Consider the following 19,623-nt stretch of genomic DNA (forward strand, 5'->3'; position numbering starts at 1 on the left):
CTAAATAGTTTCTGCTACGCTTCATCGGGTTCATTGTTTCCTTGAAATTACGAGGAAATTGTGAGAAAGTTCAAATCGTTTTTATCGAGCGATACGAACGATGAATAAATTGTGATCCTCGCTAAGCTTCGCCTGAGATTTATTGTATTTTGGTTGGTTTTCAAGAGCAACAGAGATAGCGACGGTGGATGATGCCAATAGGTTTGCGTTAGTCTGATCATCGATGGGTTTCTTCTACTTAAGAACATTCTCACTCGAGTAGATATCAATGGATCGTGTGCGATAATATTATTTTAACGAATCAGTTAGACAACGATCGTCAGTACGCGAATATATGTTCTTCTAATAAGACACTTTTGCACCGATATTTTACAAATGGAAAATTTTACGTAATAAATTGAATGACGGAAGTGGTGTCTTCGTAGATGGAATTTTCTAATCGCAATTATCAAAACAATCGAATATTCCTGGAAATCGAGGATATCTACGAAACAGTAATTACAGCATTTTCTTGTACACAGCGGTTGTTGCGACCGCAGAATGGAATATTCCGGGCGATGAACAAGAAACAAATTGAACCAGACTTTTAATTTCCCCGGAAATAATGACCTCCGTCTCTGCTACCCGCCAGTTTTACGAAAAATCGAAAATTCATGCTACGATGAACGACCAAATTTGTTCTCCGGTAAACTCTACCTATCCACCATAATATCCTCGCTAAAAAAAAAAAAAAGGATTAAAGAAAGGAAAGAAAAGATATATAAAAGAAGAAACGAGGAAAATGATACTTTTTATACGTAATACAAACTGAAAATGAAAACACATGCGCTTCTTGAGAATTAAAAAAGTATCGAAAGAGTGAAACGATCAAATTCTTCAGATATTTTTAGGACCACTCACCATGGATTAAAAACGTCACTTCGAAATCCATTCACCGTGTGATAACGATTGCAACATTGAAATCGGGTTAACAACGTTTAAACTTTACACGAGCTTGCCATTAACCACTTGAATTCAGCCTGCACGAGCTACCTTCCTCCTTTCGCTGTAATTATTACAAGAACAAAGTAGCGTTTTGTACTTTCTACTGAAACGACGCTTTACCTTTCTTTTCCTCGGAATTAGCAGAAGAATAGGCGACGATTCTACGAGGAAACTCTCGAATCTTACCGCCGTGAAACGTAAAGTATTCCACGAAAAGAGATCGTCGCTGAAAAGAACGCTGAAATGTTTGAAAGTATCGCGATGATCCCAGAGATTTTGCTATTCGCTGATGCTTTCCAGATACGATAACATGCGTTTAAACGCAGCAACGTTTGCTTGTAAATTAAAATATAAACGTAGCGTGGTAAATTCTTCTGTGTAAATTTTCTGTGAAAAGAATATTGTCTGTGTGTTCGCGAGAAGTATTTTTTCTGTGACGAATAGAATCTAAAAATACGTTCGTCGTACGTTGAAAGATTATGAATAAATATATTTTCATTAACGTTTTGATTAGAAATTGTTATAAAAATAGTCGTATCTTTTCTAAACATAGGAAATTTGTCAACGATAGAAAAAATAAAAATTGAATCAAAAACGATTGTATCACGGCCAATAGATATAACGAATATCTTTATTCGTTAATACTGCAATTACGCTAAAACAAGTTTCGATTGTTTTCCACTTTTCCCCTGATATTGTTTCATTGAAATTGCACCGTGGAAATAGATTATTTTCCGATTTTTAGATATTTCCGTGTGTGACCATTTTCGCGACTATGTGTTTCGTTGGTAACGTACCGCGTTTAGAAACTATCAACGAAACAAAACGGAACGGAAAATACAATAAAATAAAATCACCTCGTACAGGTATCGCAAAAAGAACGTGGAACGATTGTTGCGTTCGATACGCATTAAAACGTGAATCGTGATTGAAAGTTACGCGTGCAGGCACTCGACGTGGAACACTCGAGCCCTATTATTTTGCCAAGTTACGAGCCAGGGATAATTCCGCGTTTTAATATGCATCGAACCGGTATAAAATTTCAATGGCCCGGCCAATAATAGAGCTACGCGGACATTTTACTTCCATTTGTATTCCACTTGGTCGACTTAAACACGCTGGGCTGTAAGGCTTCCCTATTCCCCTTCGTGCCGCGGTTAACATTTACGTCGAACTGTTCTGCTGTTACTGCGCGATCATAAAAATAAAAAGAAGAGGAGGAAAAAGAAAAGAAAACACTCGTATGTTAAACGGCAGTTTAAAGTTTCTGCTTCCATTTTGTCGGCCATTTAATTGCCTAACAATGAATCGCACTGCCGCGGAAAATGCTTTCGTCGTTTAAATAAGTTCGCAGGAAACGAACGCTACGATTAAAACGATGTGATTGCAAGCTGTTTATATAATATACGATCTTCCGTTAATGATTCGTGGCAGTTTATTAATTGGTTAAAACGTTCGAGAGTAATTTGGTGCACTTAAATATAATCTATGGAAACTCGATCGGAGCGCAGGATATACGTGAGAATTCGAGTTACGTTACCAAACAGAGTCAGTAGAAAATGAAGTAAAATTATGACCATGTGGTGAGAGTAATTTCAGGCGCAACAATTATATTGTAACACAGGGCTTACTAAAAGCGGAAATAAAGTTACGAACGTGCAATTAAGAGAATGCTTTTGAACACAAGGAACGAAGTTATCGAATAAATTCTTTGGAAGCTGAATTAAAATTATTAACTGACAGTAAGGGGAATAACGTTGAGTACAAGAATTATGTTACTAAACGGTATCCCCAAAAGCTGAACTAAATGACCAACGCGTAATGAGAATAATAACTTTGAACGCAAGAATTACGTTATCAAATAAAGTCTTCGCCAGATGTGGATGAAAATTAGATGCATGCAATAAAAATAATAATTTCCAGCGTACCTCAAGCTGCATCATATTATAGAAAATTATACGAATATCAGTCCTAACACATACACGTTATATTACATTTTCTTGAACGAAGCATACTCGGCAGACCACTTTGATTACCAGCAAACTCGTAAAACCATGATATCACTTTTTATCGAGCAGCAGCTTCGCTTCCCACGATCCACCTATATCTTACACAAAGCTGTCATCCTGTCTTTTATCTTTTTTTCTCTTCGCTTCTTTTCGCTTTAGAATATGCCTTTGGCGACGATCACACTTTGAGAGCCACGGAGAACGACAGGGAAACGGGACAGACAATTAGATGCATCCTAAATGCGGACTCTCGATGTCCATTAACCGAACTTTACAGTTTTCTGTGGGTATTTTTTCTATTGGAAAAGAAAAAACTGCGAGAATCGCCCACAGAGACGTATTATGCCAATGGACGAATTCTTTCTGCGGGAATTTTAATTATTCGCTGAATTCGGTTCGTTAAACTAATTTGCGTGGAATTGTTTTTCAGCTAATTTTTTTCTGTCCCTCTCAGATCCCACCGGTTTCTCTTCGTTCTTCTCACAATGATTTCTATCGTGCAGGATTTCTTAATTGACGGATGATTAAAGGGTTTACGTTTGGTTTAATTTTCACTGAATAATTTCCGCGTATGAAAGTATCGTTCGCGAAGGATAATTAATCGGAGATCAGAAATTTCACGCATTTAGCTATAGAATTTTTGTAAAGGAATTTCTCTACCACTTCGTAGATAACATTTCCTTCTTTCAGCTTGATTCGTTTCTTATAAATCTCAAATTATTAAAGAATTTTTATTAAAACTACCATACATTCTGTGCACGATACTTTTCAAAAGGAAACCTCTCAAATAATTCTTTACTTTGTTAATTCGAAATCTTCTTCCTCCCTGGTCAAAATTTTCTACCACACGATAGATATTTCCTATACAATGCACTCTATGCTTCTTATCGCCAAAACTACTCAACACAAATAATCCAATCCTGCCAGATCCAACCACACCTCATTTCTCGTCCGACATCGTAAACAAGCGGCCTTATAAAGACATTAGCAAGCAAGTTCCTCCGAAACTTTATCATCAAACCGATATGTTCGGCAAAAGAGAGCGAACAGACAGAGGAACCATCGGTAAACGTCGTATTTCGTCGCGAAGACGGCTCGACGTCGTTTGTTATCCAGTTGGGCCGATTGAAAGGCAAAGTTTCCGCGGCCCGGTCGACTGCCAGAAATATAGCGACGTAGGAACGCGATGGGACAGAATCATGGAAGTGGTGTAGGAAGGGGCCGAAAGAGGAACGGCCAGAGGATTACATTTCGCATTCATGGAATTCCATGGTGCTCGCGTAAATCAAAAGTTCCGTGTAAGGGTACAGAAACGTGTTCGAAAATGCGTGTTCGACCGAACAAACCGTCGTTCGATCGTAATGCGCTCCGGCGTCGCGACGTCGCGAGAAATAAAAATCGGCTGTGTACGGAAAACGACGAGTAGTACAGCAACGTAGTAGCGTTCGTCCGAAATCGACCGTAATTCTTTCATTTATGTTCAAATGATCTGACTTGGACGATGCTCGGTGTCTCCATTTCGATGATCCTTCAACTATCTCTGAGTTGGTACAACTCGAACCTAATAAAGAAGGCGGTAAATATTGGGTTGGTATCTAAGTGATTGTTGATTATGTCAATACCACCTAATGACAAAATCAGCAATCACTTAGTTGCCAACCCAATACTATCCCTGTAAATCTAACAAAAGCTTGGCTAATAAAATAGAATACGTAGAATCTCGATTATCCGAACTTTTGTTATCCGAATTCTCATTATGCGAACGTCTCGCGCGTGAAAGCCTCAATCTCCTATAAAAATTTCTATCGATGAACAACGATACTACTGGCGAGATGATACAAGCAATTATGTTTAAAAGTTTGCTGTTATATGCTGGCATATGCTTAGGTGGACGTCAAATGTGTGGCGCTAAGAAGAACATGGAAAATCTGGGGAACTACGTTGGAGACACCATGCAGGAAAAAATGGAAGATAATATTACAATAGATGCGGAAGAAACTCCTTCCGCATTGAATATAATACCATGATTAGTTGATTGTGATAACGACGTGATAGAACGGTTTTAATCTGATGAATCTTTTTCAATTGACTATAATATACCATCGTTGTATTACGGATCGATTAATGAATTGAAACATGAATATAATGGCGATGATGATATTCCTCAAGGTTCTGAAGTATTTGAGACTTTAAAAATAGAGTTAAGATGGTAGGAGATAGAAAAGGAAGGTAACTTTATATAGCATAAATCTTGAATCGAATTATACTTCGTTTCATTATTTGCATTGCTATTATTAACATTTATGTTCCGTTTTAAATACGTACATGAAGATGAACATGGGGAAAGTAAGTACTGTATTAGCATTGAAATTCCTTTATCTGCAAACCCTTTTGTCTACTATTTAGTTCAGCTAACTGAAGCTCTACTGTATATTAAAACTTTTGTAACAAGACACTACCTAGGAAAATTAAATTCTATTAATAGTAGATAGGTAAATGGAAAATAGAAATCAAAGTTTTCGTTTGTCATGTAGCAAACAAATAACGAACAGACAAAATGTTGCTGGGAACATTGAAAATGCAGAAACTGCAGTAATTTGTCAATTGTCATCCCCTCATATAAATTTATATTATTTCTCCCTCCTCCATTTATTTCACATCGGCATAATGTAATCTTGTCGCACGTTTTATACAATATCGTAACTTTCTACATTTTCCAGGAAAACTTTAGCACTTCTAATCGGCTTAGTGCTGTGTATTCCATTCGATGGAAATCTTATTGCCAGGGATAGTAAGCAAAAAGGTATTACGTCTTCCTCGTTTGTTCTCGTCAGATGCATTCTCTTTCGTTGTCGAGAGGCGGTTGCACGGTATTCATAGCACCGAATCGATACTTGTTCAATGAAATTTAAGCGAGCATTACTACACAATAGAGAAAGCGAGCTTCGACTTTGGAGAATAAATATTCTAGCTGTTGACAGGTTTTTAAGCGAAACGCACTTTGTAAGGGGGTGCAAAACGCGCTACAAACGTTGTAGGCGAGCTGTGTACGAGTTCTGTTTGGTTCGAGGAAACTCCTTCGGGTATACAGTATGGTAAACGGGCCTTCGTGTAGTTACGGAAGTGGCAGCGAATGAAATTCGGGAATTTGAATACAAATTGAGGCGAGGACACGGCGAATGGAATGGGATTCAGGGTGTGTTGATAAACTCTCTTTTCCCCCTTTTCCGTTTTTTTTTTTTTTTTTTTTTTTTTTTTTGTTTCGAGGGTGAGAAATGATGGATCGGTTTTAGCGTAAACGATATTGCGAATTTGATGAAGTGAGAAAAGTTCGTGTTAGCTAACTTTTGATTTTTTGCTGCTGAATATTATTACGACAGAAGCTACATTTAGCTTTAGCAAAGAAAAAGAAATCTATGATAAACAGAACGAAGGATTTTGTAATGGAAGTTTACTAAGGAAAGCGTAAAGAACGTTAAGCTGATTCCCAAAGAAATTGCTGCAGATAATTTTTTGTCGTTACGCCTGATTTGAACAAAAATTGTAGCTTCTCTTTTAAAACTAGCGAAATAAATTCTCGTACCTTCGCGACAAACGTTCGAAGTTAAACAACCTTCGCCTCAAATACGAAAATTTCGTAGAAAGAAAAAGAGAGAGAAAGAGAGAGAGAGAGAAGAGTTCGAAAGACCGCCGGGCTTGGACCAAAAGTTTTTTTCCCCAATGATAGCACCTGATCGAAGTTTCGTGCTTCTCACGGGCCGGATCGATATGGAAGCCTTGGATTAAAGACGGATTGGCACGTTCATTATCAACGAAGCTTCCACTTTTCTTTCTACCTGCTCCCTGTCGATCGAAGAATTTAGGAAGATACGAATTTAACAGCTGAATTGGAAATCTTATATCCTTTCAGTTATAATTATCCACGAAAGTCTTTGAATACTTTATGAAAAGGCCATTTCATGAGTGTCATTTGAGCAACTATTTTTATTGGAATAAAACTATTTTTATATGGCTATACAATATATATATAGTAACTAAATTAGTACCTGTGCAGAGCTATGAAATTTTATAATATTGTTTGATGTACGAAGACTATCACAGGTCACTGTGTAACAGTGTGTAACGGAATGTAAATAAGATAATTTCGTATGTTTATTTCAATTAGATTTATAAAAGGAATGGTAAACAAATGTCGAGCTGTTTGCTTCAAAATGGGAAGAAAGTATCAGAGGAAACATTTTCTACGAAAAAATTCGATCTCGGGGGGAGAAAATTCCATTTCCATGGAAGTGAAACATATTGTATCAGGAAACATTTATTTTAATCTTCTTTGGTAAATAGTAGACTAAAAGAATTCCACGGCACTTTGGATTACGTTTCTCCATCCCTTCTTTTTCTTTATTTTTTTTTCCTTCTAACATTTCTAACGAAAAATTGCCTTTGAATTCGATAACTTCCAATTCAATTATTTCTTGTCACCTGGCCTCTATTTAAAAGAATTTTTCTTTTTTTGACAGCACGAAATTTTGAAACATAATTACAAAAAGTATTAAATACGTCGCTAAATTCGACCATAATCACGAAATTTTTTTTATCAAAACGTTAATCGTATTAATTATCGTACCGTATTTATATTATTATATCATATACCATAATATTATGTATGAAACATAATACCCTTACGTTAATATACATTAATGAGAAACGATGAAGGCAAAGTACTAATTAAACGATAGCAAACTTCCTAAGCCACCCTAATGGATTTTAACTTTTTAATGCGGCGCATCCACCATAAAGCAGAAGGATAAACATTTCGTCGAACGGCGAAATTAAAAGCGAAGAATTAAACGCTTCTATGATTCGCCGCGGCTCCGGCCAGCGTTTATGGGGCTTATCAAGCTTTTAAAACCTTATCGGCACGTTTTAGTCGAGCAATTTCGTCAGGGATAAACTTTGGGAAACGCGAAGGCACGTAACTGTGGCGCGTAAATTCACTTGGCTAAGGCTCGTAACGTGGCTGGTCTCTCTCGTTTCGCGCGTTCTATCGTCAGCCTCAAACGAGACCTCAAAACTGGCGAAAGGCACTCGAAACGTCCTCGTGAAAACCCATGGTACGCGTCGGCGTGGCGGCGATGGTGGCCGCGATAAGAACTCGTTGAAACTGTGGTCGGACAGACGAAAATCCATCCGGCATAATGTGAAAAGACGAGTGCTTTTTCTCTCGATCCCCGGATCTTCTCGAAAGAGCATTTTCCCCCAAGAAGCTAAAAGAGACTTCTTGTTTTAGTCTACCGCAGCCTGGTTTCTCGCAATTTTATCTTCTGCTCCTTTCTCGTTCGACGTCTCTTAAAAGCGAGGTTTAGCAAGGGTGCAGAGGTTAATCCGTGACGTGAATCTGTTTGAAGTTAGGGTAGGCTAATTACGGTTTGATCGTGGCTATTTGGGATGCGTTTATAGCTTGCGAATATTAAATGTGATAGACAGCGAATTATCAGAGTTGTTGGAATATTGAAGCTACATGCTTAGTATTTTGTTCTGTGCGTTATATTTTCGCTGATTTTATTCCATATGGAAGTATTAGGTTGCTCGAAAAGTTTCTTTCGTTTTATGGGGAAATAATAGAGGCACAACCTTTTTTTGTTTTATATTATTTTGTCGAATTACATACGATCCATTTTGTTCTGTTGAGATAAACACCGCGACATTTCACAGACTTGGTCTCACGTTTGTATGAAGCTACATTGTTGTAAAAACACGTTTGCGAAAGAAAGATACTTTCCGGACAACCCGTTATATACGTTGTGATAGGAATTTACCAAATTTATTAAGTAACATAATAAACTATTAGGAAATTAGTTTGGACATGATACGAAAGATTCGATGTTAAATGTAAAACTCGTGCTACGTGTTCAACCTCAATGGGATAAATATAGAAAATATTGGAATGCTACATGTTACGCATATATGTTACACGTGTGTATCAACAGTCCTGGAAAAGTTACAGGGAAAGAAAAGGAATATTTGCTGGCGAATTGTTGTTCGAAATTTAAACATTTCAGACGTAAGTTTGCGAGCGTCCGCAGAGAAAAGTATAGAGAAAAGGAGGGCGACTAGTAGTTTACATAAATATGAACATTCTAGCCAGTGCGCAACGAAATTCGATTCGAATTTCTCTGTTCTCGAAAACCATCTCCAGGGAAAATTGTGTTCTCCGTGCAAAGAAGGGTCACGAGCGTATTTCTTCTACCGTAAAATTATTGCAAAGCACAGTGTTTGAAAAATTCAGCGAGAATATTTCGAGTAATTTCTCTCTCAGCATAAAAGCAGCAATTTTTTTTCTTTTTTTCATTTTATTTTAATACCTTAATCTTCCTCCCTGAGGAAAGAAAGATGTTTAAAGAACGGATAAAGAACCATCCGTTTCCCATCAAAACAAGCCAGGGATTAAATCGTCGATTAACAATCTGTAACGATGCTCGATTAATTACGACCAGCGGTTTCGTTTCATCGAGCGAACGAAATTGCACGAATGCAATCGAACGCAAGCGCGAATTAATTCGTTCCCGGAAGCAGGTATCGAGATTACGTGGCCAATCGACTCTGACGTTATCGAACCGATCGAATAATTGATAAGTAACAATTTTAGTCTCGTGGTTTCGACAAAAACTTTCCATTTAACAGACTGAAGAGATGCTAGTACACGTTATTTACAGCCGACATTGTGGGTTCAGAAGTTATCGAGTATGTAAAGGATCGATGTATTTGCTTTGGATAGAGTTGATTTTGAACGCTGATTTGAACGTTGTTAACAATTAGAACGTGCGAACGTTTGTGCAATTTCTTATTTTTATCGACACAACGAAAGAAATGGAACATAGCAGAAATTTTGTTAATCCAGCGAACGTCATATCTCATATATTTCCGCATATCACGCGTATCATGCGCTTTCTTACACCATCAAACTTCCCATAAATGCATTAAACAGTCTGTTAGCCAAAGAAATTTCCTATCACCAAGGAACACTCCATCGGTATTAATTAATCAATTTGCCAATTGTTTCTACTCTCTTATATCAAAGAAAGTTTCTTCACCAAATATTTGGACATAAAAATGAGAAATTCTTGAACATTTATTTATACAAACCTTTTTTTTTTAATAAAACACGCAGAGACAACTGGAATCGAACATTTGCTCCTGAAATATTAGTATCGAAGCTTCGTTGTCTTTCATCCTTTAGAAATGTGTCCTCGACCGTTGCAAGTCACCTAGCTTGAGTCAGAAGGCGAATTCTCGTGGACGACGAGAAGAGGTGGCCGAGAAGCCGCAGGCCCCCGTCTTGATAAAGGAGTTAAACCGGCTTAATTACCGCGTTACTCGGTTTAAACTAATTACGCGTTTGCCGACAACCACAAATTCTCGAGGCGCAACCTAGCGGGTCGGCATTGTGGCCGAATCCGCAGAGCGACCCTTCTTTATTATGCCGCCATAACCGCTCGTAATTCTACGCGGTACCATTTATACCGTGCTCTTCGTAGCTACAACTGTTGATTCGAGCTTGCTAATCGAGAAACCGGCTCGAGAATTTCAGCTGACGCAACCTGAAGAAGCGTAATTTCTTCCTTTTATTTTCGTTTCGAGGATTAAAGATGGAGGATGAAGCGGAGGAATGATTAAGCGCCTAGTGGATTCTCTGTAGAACGGAAAAGAGATTGTAATTTATGGTTGAAATTTTTGTGGCTCGATCGAATGGATGTAATTAAGAAGTTTTTGCAATATCGCATGTACATTTTCATTAGCTCCCGCTATTGCAGGAAAATCGTTGTAATCGGGGACAAGCGTTATAAGTTTATGGTTGAAAAGTAGGAAGATCATTGCCCTTTTTGACTGGTTAATTGCGAAGAAAATTAATGTGATGCCTAAGAGAATGAAAGGAGTGAAGAGTGGAATGGGTTTTTGTAAATGTCGCGCGCATATCTTCGTTGATTAAAGAGTTCAGGAAAATCGTTGTAATTAGAGCGATTGTTATAAGTTTATGGTTGAAAAGAAGAAGGATCATTGTCTTTTTTATTGTTTAATTACAAAGAAAACTAATGCGAAGCGTGAGAGAGTGAAAAGAGTGTAACGATAGAATCAGTGTTTCCACGAATCAGTTACACACCTGAACAAACCTATTGCAATATATTTATCGCAATTTGTATCGTTCCATTAGGAAGATTCAATGTTATCTGATTGTAGACGACGAATTGTTTAAATCCACGATAATCACATGATAATTTTGATAATATAGTTAAGAGGACTAACTAAATCAGTTGTTCGTTGATCAGTCGATCCGATCTCAAAAACCATTCCATCAAGAGAATTCCAAAATCCCGGAAAACGGAAACATCATCAACGTGCTCATAAATCACTTAATTCACACGGTGCCTATCGTCTAACGAATAAATTCCAAACACGAGGATGCTTTCATTATCGAAACACAGGAAGAATACACTGATATTCACAGGTTACACGATTCGCAGCAATATTTATCTGGCTCTTTGCCATGCGCCATCGCGTTTCCCAGCGGTTTCCGGTGCCGGGAACATTTTTCACTGTCCCGTTAAGGGAATTCTAAGCAAAGAAAATTTAATGGCATAATATATGCAGGAAGTAATATTATAAAATTATAATTAACATAGCCGCTCGTGCGAGCACGCTAAACGCATTATAATAGTATTTCAGTTTACGAGACATCCCTGTTCACGAGACGTGCAACATTGTTGGTGCGCGCAGACTGGCGCCCAACCCTTACAGCCTGGTAATTTCATGTTACGACGATGCAGTGCTTAACGATTATGAAGCTCTCTCTCTCTCTCTCTCTCTCTCTCTCTCTCTCTCTCTCTCTCTCTCTCGTCTAGCGTTACGGAAATTCCGGAATTTTTTTCCACCCTACGCGTGGGAGGGAATGGCGAGCGAATTTTGACAAAGAACTCAACCATCCCTGCTCTCAGTACTTTATCGACGTTATTATGTTATATAATTACGATACACGACACAGGCTGAAAAGCGAAATTTAGTTTTTAATACAGTTCCTTTATTACAGTGAGGAACGCTCCTCGCTATATGCAAAATCCATTTAATTACCCTTTGTTCTAGTAAAAGAAAAAAGAAACAGATACGAAAAGGAATAATAGAGTAATTTACTTTTTTAATCAAGCTATGCTGCGCTAATGAAAAGCCTCGTCTTAATCGCCTTTTATCGTATTACGTTAAAAGCCAGCTATTTTGACTTGTTTTGGAAACATTGTAGATTTGTTTGGAAGAAAATTCCTTTATTTAACGAATACCGGAGCATGATCACTTTGTCTTGGTTATTATCCTTGTATGGTATAATCGACACAGTTTGAGCGAATGAAAGAATAGATCCAAAAATTAAAATCATTCTTCAACTACTTGCTAGAAGTTCGTAATTAACTATTCGTAATTAACGTTCTCTCTTTGGTAAATTGGAAATTTGATAGTGGATACCGCTGATTATAAACTGATAATCGAATCCATTGCACGAAAATAACACATCTTCTATCTTATAACCGACAAACGCTAATACTTTAGTCGAGACATGGAAAAATGCATAAAGAGACGACACAGATTTTGTAATATCAAAGCTACGATGTTGCTATTATTATCAGAAATGAAATACTAACAACGAGTCGCTAATTGCTGTCGTATGAACGACGACAAATGCAAAGCAGGAAAATACCGCGTTTGCAAGTCCACTACCAAGCGAAAGTTTATCAAAACGAGGGAAGATTGTTAAAAGAGGGGAAACAGAAAGATCTAAAAATGTGAGAATCTGCTCGTAGGGAGCGTAGGTTCGCGGTATTTTAATATCGTCCACTTTGTGCGGTGGAAACAAAGTTATGGAAATGGAGAATGGAGGGAAAATAGAAGGGAAATGCACTCGAGCAATTAAAGCGTTGCGCGGAGAACAGTTTCATTTAACGACGCGCGCGCGCGTGCTTCCCCCCTTTTGTTCCAGATGTCAAGAATGTCCTGTGGTGAAGCCGACGTTCCTTTGCGGAAGCGATAATCGCACGTACAGTTCGCCATGCCGACTGGAATACCACAATTGCATCCACCACACGTCAGTTCGCATCGCCTGCAAAGGATTCTGCCCCTGCAAAGGTGAGGATCGCGTGTATCTCGTCGCGGAAACGTTTTCTAAACGCTGGAAATCGGTGTCAGTGGGTTCGAGCTCGCGTGAACATTGTTCTTACGTATCAAACTGCTTATGGAACAGGCCTTGTTGCAAGTTAAAAGGTAAAACAGATGATACGGATAGAGCAGATGTTGCTATTTGGTCAATGAATTTGAATGGGAGAAAAATTTGGAATAATAGAATATTAGAGAAATTAAAGATCGAGTATTGTTTCGTTTAGTTCTGTTATTATTTTGGTGAAATTCCATCAACTTTGAAAACGAATCTAATCGTTCTAAATTCTTAGTAAAGATTCATTTGTATATGAAAAGACCAATTTTAGGATTCAATATATTGGCAATCGATTTTATATTTTTGAAACTTTCTCTTTTTTAGTTTGATTTCGAGTCATTTAGTCAAGTACGTTATTTATGTCTTTACCTATGTCTTTTGTATTTTGTATATTGTTACAAACGAATCGGTGGATTATTATACATTGTTCTTTAAAGACTCGTGTTAGCTACGACAGATACAAATGCTTCTTTTTATCCTTCAAACGACATGAAAATCAAAAAATCAATAGAGATGTAGCTTTTATATTCTAAAATATGTATGTGGATAAACGAATAATAAATGATCTGATTGTCATAAAGTTTAATATTAAAAGAAGTTACTCTAAAAATAGGGATCATCTATGGGATCGGAATAGAAATCAACCCCTTGACGTCAAATGACATTTGAGCGTGGCGTATCACGTGTATGTTTCCCATGCCAGAATATAATTTAATTATTAGTACGACGTCATTTAGTATGAAATTCTATCTGTTTCAGAAAGAACGTTTTAATTTTGAAATAAGATAAATTTCCTTTTACCACAATCTGCGTAAAAACTCGCACGAAAATAGATGGTACTCTGTAGTTAAATATTATTATGTAGTATTATATAATAAATTTAATCATTTCTACATAAATTCTATTTGAATTTAATCACACGCCAAACACGCCAACGAAACTTAACGTAAAACGATATTACAGTTATTTCAGGGTTCAAAAAAAACTCGCGTGTCGTGATTTGCATAGCGCACCCTTTTAAAGCGTCCAGAATAAAAACTACATATATCTAACTTGATATAAAATTTTGGAGGAGATGTAGAAGTTTATACAGTAGTTTCCGCCAAGATAAAGTACCAAGAGTTGAAAATTAGATTTCCGTGAAAGTCTAAAGTAGAAGAATTTTACAGTTCTTTCAGCCTTGAAGAAACTCGCGTGGGGCAATTTATCCGCGACATCCTCTCTTCGCGTGCAGCCAAGTATTCAGGTCAACTTCGTGTAGAATCTGCTTAAAATACTCGAGATACCGAAAAACTTTGATATTTCTCTCCTTGCATTAACCGATTACGTTGCATTCGATCGCTTCGGCTCATTTTCTCTCTGCGTTCATTTTCGATCGGATCGTGCTTTTCTCAACCGTAAGACGCAAAATATTAAAAGAAAATATTCACGTTTCATTCGAGACGTTAACAAAGCCTCTAAAACTTGAAGCGTCTTAGGACTAATACGTTAAAAATCTTCTCTCCGATCGAGACGTACAAAATTCATGGATTGCAATAAAGTTAGAAATTGAATTAGCATAACAAAACGCAGCTTTCGCGATGTTACGTAAAAAGGGATACAGGAATGAAGGATACACGAAAGATAGGGAAAGGCGAATATAGGCCATGCAAACTCGATTTATTATCCAGAAAGCCGGTTTGATTTATCGCAGACAGCTTTTGAGAGGCGAATTAATGGTTCCAGGATACTCCTTTGTGGCGTATCGAAAATTCAGAATCGATATCGATAGCGGTATCAAACCGGAGAACGTCCCCGATCAATTTCCCAAAACGAATTTTCACGCGTTTATAAATGGAAACATTTTTTCTTATCTCTTTTTAGAACAACCTTTTTTATTTCTTTTTTTATTTCTTCTTCTTCTTTTTTTTTGTGATGAATGAATTGCAATGTTCTTTTTTCTTATTATATATTTCGAAAATAGGACGCATATAGGGGTGGAGGAGACGTTTAATTACCTTAACGAACCATTCGTAATCTCGAATTCGCGCGAACGTTTTCTGATTTTACATGTGGAATTAATTCGTTAGTTTATTCATAGGCAACCGCGCATAGTCGGTTTAGCAGTGGAGCTCGTATTTGCGTCTCTCCGCCTGCTTCCACGGACAAACACATCTACTATGAATATTCATAATTGCCTGTTAGAACAATAATGTCACTGTTAAAGCGTACGAGGCCGCGTGTTCTCGAAATGAGGGACGAACGAGTCCGAGTCTAAGGAAATGTATTACGCTTTGGAATTCAGAAACATTTCCATCATTTTCTTTTCTTTCTCGATATACAAAGATGAACTCGATGCATCGCTTAATTAATCAGATGGAATATCGTAAATGAAATGACAAGCGTATATCGTACAATGTTTTTCTGCGGTATTTCCTACGATATTTCCTGTTAAGGTTGTCCATTAAAGTTCCATACGTTGAATTTTCAATTATGTTATTCTAGAAATCGAGATCCATAAAGTCCATCAACATCAATCTAGTTTACATAAGTAAAAGTACAGTTTGAAGATAATGGAAGGGATCCATATATTTCTCTGAAACAATAGATTATCGTGGTATTGTTTGAGAAAATCCGAATTGATGGTTCGGTTGTATTCGAGGAACGGAAGTTAAAATATCTATCAACGTCAATCTAACTGCGTAAGTGGCAATACACGTATGTATGTTCAAGACATCGATCGAATGAAATTATTGGAAAACATCCACATCCACGAACGTTTCGAGATATCTTCAGAGATTAACTCGATGTTGTTAAATGTTATTTTAAATACTTTTCATTTCACCTCCGTTTTTATGTTTAATTATAGACACGGCGGAAAACAGCATTGGCAGTTAAACGCGATGCGAACGAACACAGGTCGGCTAATAAAGCTACGGCGGACGAGGCATAAAATATTCGGAAACGGCCGTGTAAACGTCGACAACCGAGTTTTATCGCATTGTGGCCGACAGTGTCGTCGCGTTTGTTTAAAAATCATGGGAAAGCTTGTCGCCGCGTGTGTCGAATGCAAATGCTCATTTATTTACACGCGTTTAATGAGTCTTCGTTTCGCTATTCCGAACTTTCAGCGGTGAACTTTCCCATGATTTTTGCTTCATCGTGCATTTGGTTTATGAAAATCTACGTAACGGATTGAATTTTCCAGCGGCCGACCTGCGTGCACACAACAAGAAGATGCAGCTACAAAGACAGAAACCATTCTCTGGCAAGATGTCGCGAAACCGTGACATTACTTTGACTCCTCATGTCTTCAACTATGACAATCATCATTATCAATACCTGAAGTACACCAAACGTGCCAAGGTAAGTTCGGTTTTATTCAAAGACCTGTTTGACGACTTGCATTTATTTCTAATATAAGATTTCCTACGTCTTCGTTAACTGTTGACCTTTTAAAGAAGACTTCAGATCGATCGACTGTCTAGAATAGCCATTGCAAATAGATTCGACTAAATTTATTGCAATTCATTTATGCAAATGCTTCGTTATTGTTTCAATAATGATGATTCAAATTTATGATACAAATTTATACTACATTTTGATTTGATTTACTATTAAAAATTTAGTAACAATTACAATCTAATATCAGCTAAAAAGAATAATAAATTGTTCGACATTTTTCTGAGGAGTTTCGTTTCTTTCGGAACGTACTAAATATAAATGTTACTAAACTAAATATGAAGTTACATCCTAATAGAACTTTCGTCAATTGGCTGAAACGATTCCAAATAAGTTAACTGCTCGAAAAACAGGTTACCAAGGTAGTTTAACTTCTAAACTTTCCTCAAGCTCCTATAACATCTAACACAATCTCCGCCAAAATGTATCCGTAGCAAGATCAAAAGTGGGGTTATCCGATGCCAGTAGCCGCTGAACTGATATCGTAATATCCGTAATAACCCCATGATGTAACGTGTACTATCCATTAAACAGATCAACCGAAACTTCCATCATAGTTTACAATAACCTAACGTAACATCTCTTACCACCTATGCAACCAGTAATCAACCTTTATAATCAAAGTTTCCGAACACGGTAGAAGCAACAAATTTTAATTACAACATTCGCGGTGTATACGTAGGAGATCAACTGGCGTTTTCACCCCGTTGTAATAACGCGATAATGCCTCGCGCTTATAACGTAACCTAATATACAGAGAACCGTGTTCCGACTATCGTTTTCGGCCGGTTGTTGGCCACCGTGGCGAGGATATTAGTCAATTAAACGGAAATTATGACGTATAATCGTCTCTGGTAGGGATGAGAGAACCGGTCGAAAGGAGGATACGGCAAAACTGGTGGTTCGCGTGGCGTAAACACGGAAGCCATCGGGGATGGCACCGGATAAAACCGCGAGAACGGGAAACAGAACCGTGTGGCAGTCAGCAATTTCGGATTCTGCTGAATCGCGTCGCATCCAACCCTGTACTTCGCGCGAATCATCGCCACGATCGCGATTTTCAGAGCTAGTTCGCGAAACATCTTCCATTTCCAGACATCGCGTTCCTTCCTTATACGATATTCGTGATGATATTCTTCCGGAGTTTCTCTTCGAAAAGAAGCTCTTTAATGTTTGACAAGTTAACAATTAATTCGAACAGAAGCTGTCAAATCGAATTGTCTAATCGTATTTCGATGTGTACTGGAAATTTTTATTCACAAAATCTTACGATCTAGAGAGTAGCTTTGTTCAATCGTAATTCGAGCAAGATTGTGTATATAGAAAAAGACATTTTCAATCAGGTAAAAGCATATTGAAAATTGGTATTCCAGAACGCAATTTTTATTAAATATTTAGATAGGCATAAAAATATTTACACAGGTTGGGAATCCGGGTTTTAAAGGAACATACTAGAAATGGGAATTTTATTAGGGTGTAAGAAGAAACTGCGATCTTTTTTCTTCTTGCAAGGTGCTAAAAGGTGAAGGAAGTGTTAGGAGGTGAAGAAGAGAGCATTAAAAATAATATGGTTACTTTTTAATGTATTTGTTAATGAAGGAGATGAACGGAAATGTTCTTAGTTTATGATTAAGAAACTAAGACTCGAAGGTGGAAAGTTTCTTATCTTTTGATTAAAAAATGAAATAGAGGGTAATTAAAATTCACTTTTCTTATTTTTTTAAATATTTCAAAATTAACCTTGACTACATATTCAATTATTTTTTCATTATACATATAACATATTGATACATATTAAAGATCAACGGTTCTACCATTAAATTCTCAAATCTCAAATTAAAAGTGTAACTTTTGCCTTTACGCATTACTAAACTAAATATCGAACGAAATGCCAGACGTACGGATTCCTTCAAATAAAAAAGAAAGATAAAAAAGATGCAACAAAAATGACCACATTCTTCTCTCGATTTCTCTGATTCCAACATCACCACTCGCTCTAACAATGATCGCCTGTTTCCACGCTTCCACCTACCCCCATTGGTCAGCAACGGGATTCAAATTAATGGTTCACCCTGTCTTTCTCTCGTTGAAATATTCCCGGCGTTGTTTTGATTTACAATCGTTAATTCAATCGTCACGTAAACAGTTATGGTTTCGTTTATTTCGTCGACGGAGGCGATGGAGGAAAATTCTCGCGACCTGAATATTTCAACGGGACAGGGATTTTAAACGGCCGTCATTACTATTCGTATTAGGGGCTATGAATTATTTAAGTTGGAAATCACAGATTCGCGAGATGAACAGCATACTGTCAGGCTAAATTGCAAAATAAATCTGGTCCGAGGGGTTTAAATCGCTTTCCATTTAACCATTCGCGAAACCACCCCTTTACTCCTCAACATTCTCCTCCGCTTTCCCTCTTGAATCATACTCGTTATCCTATTTCATTCGACGAAATGGCGAAACTATACGCGTCATAGAGTCTCATGACAATTTTCTATAGCTTATCAACGTGGATGATCCGCTTTTGATAGATCGTGATGTGTAATAGTTGAAAGTGTGAGAATTTAGATAGAACTGATGCGTGAGAAGTAGCTTACTTCCTATTTAGAAAGTTATAAAGTACTGGAGATCTTCATAATTTGTTATATTAGTGAAGTTTATGCGAATTTATATTATTTTCATGAATACAATTATGCAAAGATTTGTTTCACTGTTTCATATTTTTGTTTTTGCATATTATGTGCATTCTATGTATTTGCAAGATATTCGAAGGTGAAATTTCCCGCAGAAGTTGACTTATGAAGAGATTTGTTACAATTTTTATTTGTAGTTCTGCATTACAATTTGTAAAAACTAATTTATGTATTTATAAAAATGTATACATATATGTCTATAAATACATATATTTATAAATATGTGATATAAGTTTCTAATCAA

The 19,623-nt window shown here is 37.2% G+C and overlaps 1 protein-coding gene across 1 annotated transcript in view; it reads left to right on the forward strand.

Annotated features, from left to right (window-relative positions):
- The window catches only part of LOC132909782 (proteoglycan Cow), a 230,102-nt gene that overhangs the window by 186,050 nt on the left and 24,429 nt on the right, over positions 1-19,623 (forward strand). Inside the window, exons 5-6 of the mRNA XM_060964873.1 lie at positions 13,012-13,157; positions 16,430-16,587. Coding sequence (XP_060820856.1) covers positions 13,012-13,157; positions 16,430-16,587 — 304 coding nt within the window. The remainder of the gene's footprint in view (positions 1-13,011; positions 13,158-16,429; positions 16,588-19,623) is intronic.

This window comes from Bombus pascuorum, chromosome 8 (genome assembly GCF_905332965.1).
Source record: "Bombus pascuorum chromosome 8, iyBomPasc1.1, whole genome shotgun sequence".
Taxonomy (NCBI): Eukaryota; Metazoa; Arthropoda; class Insecta; order Hymenoptera; family Apidae; genus Bombus; species Bombus pascuorum.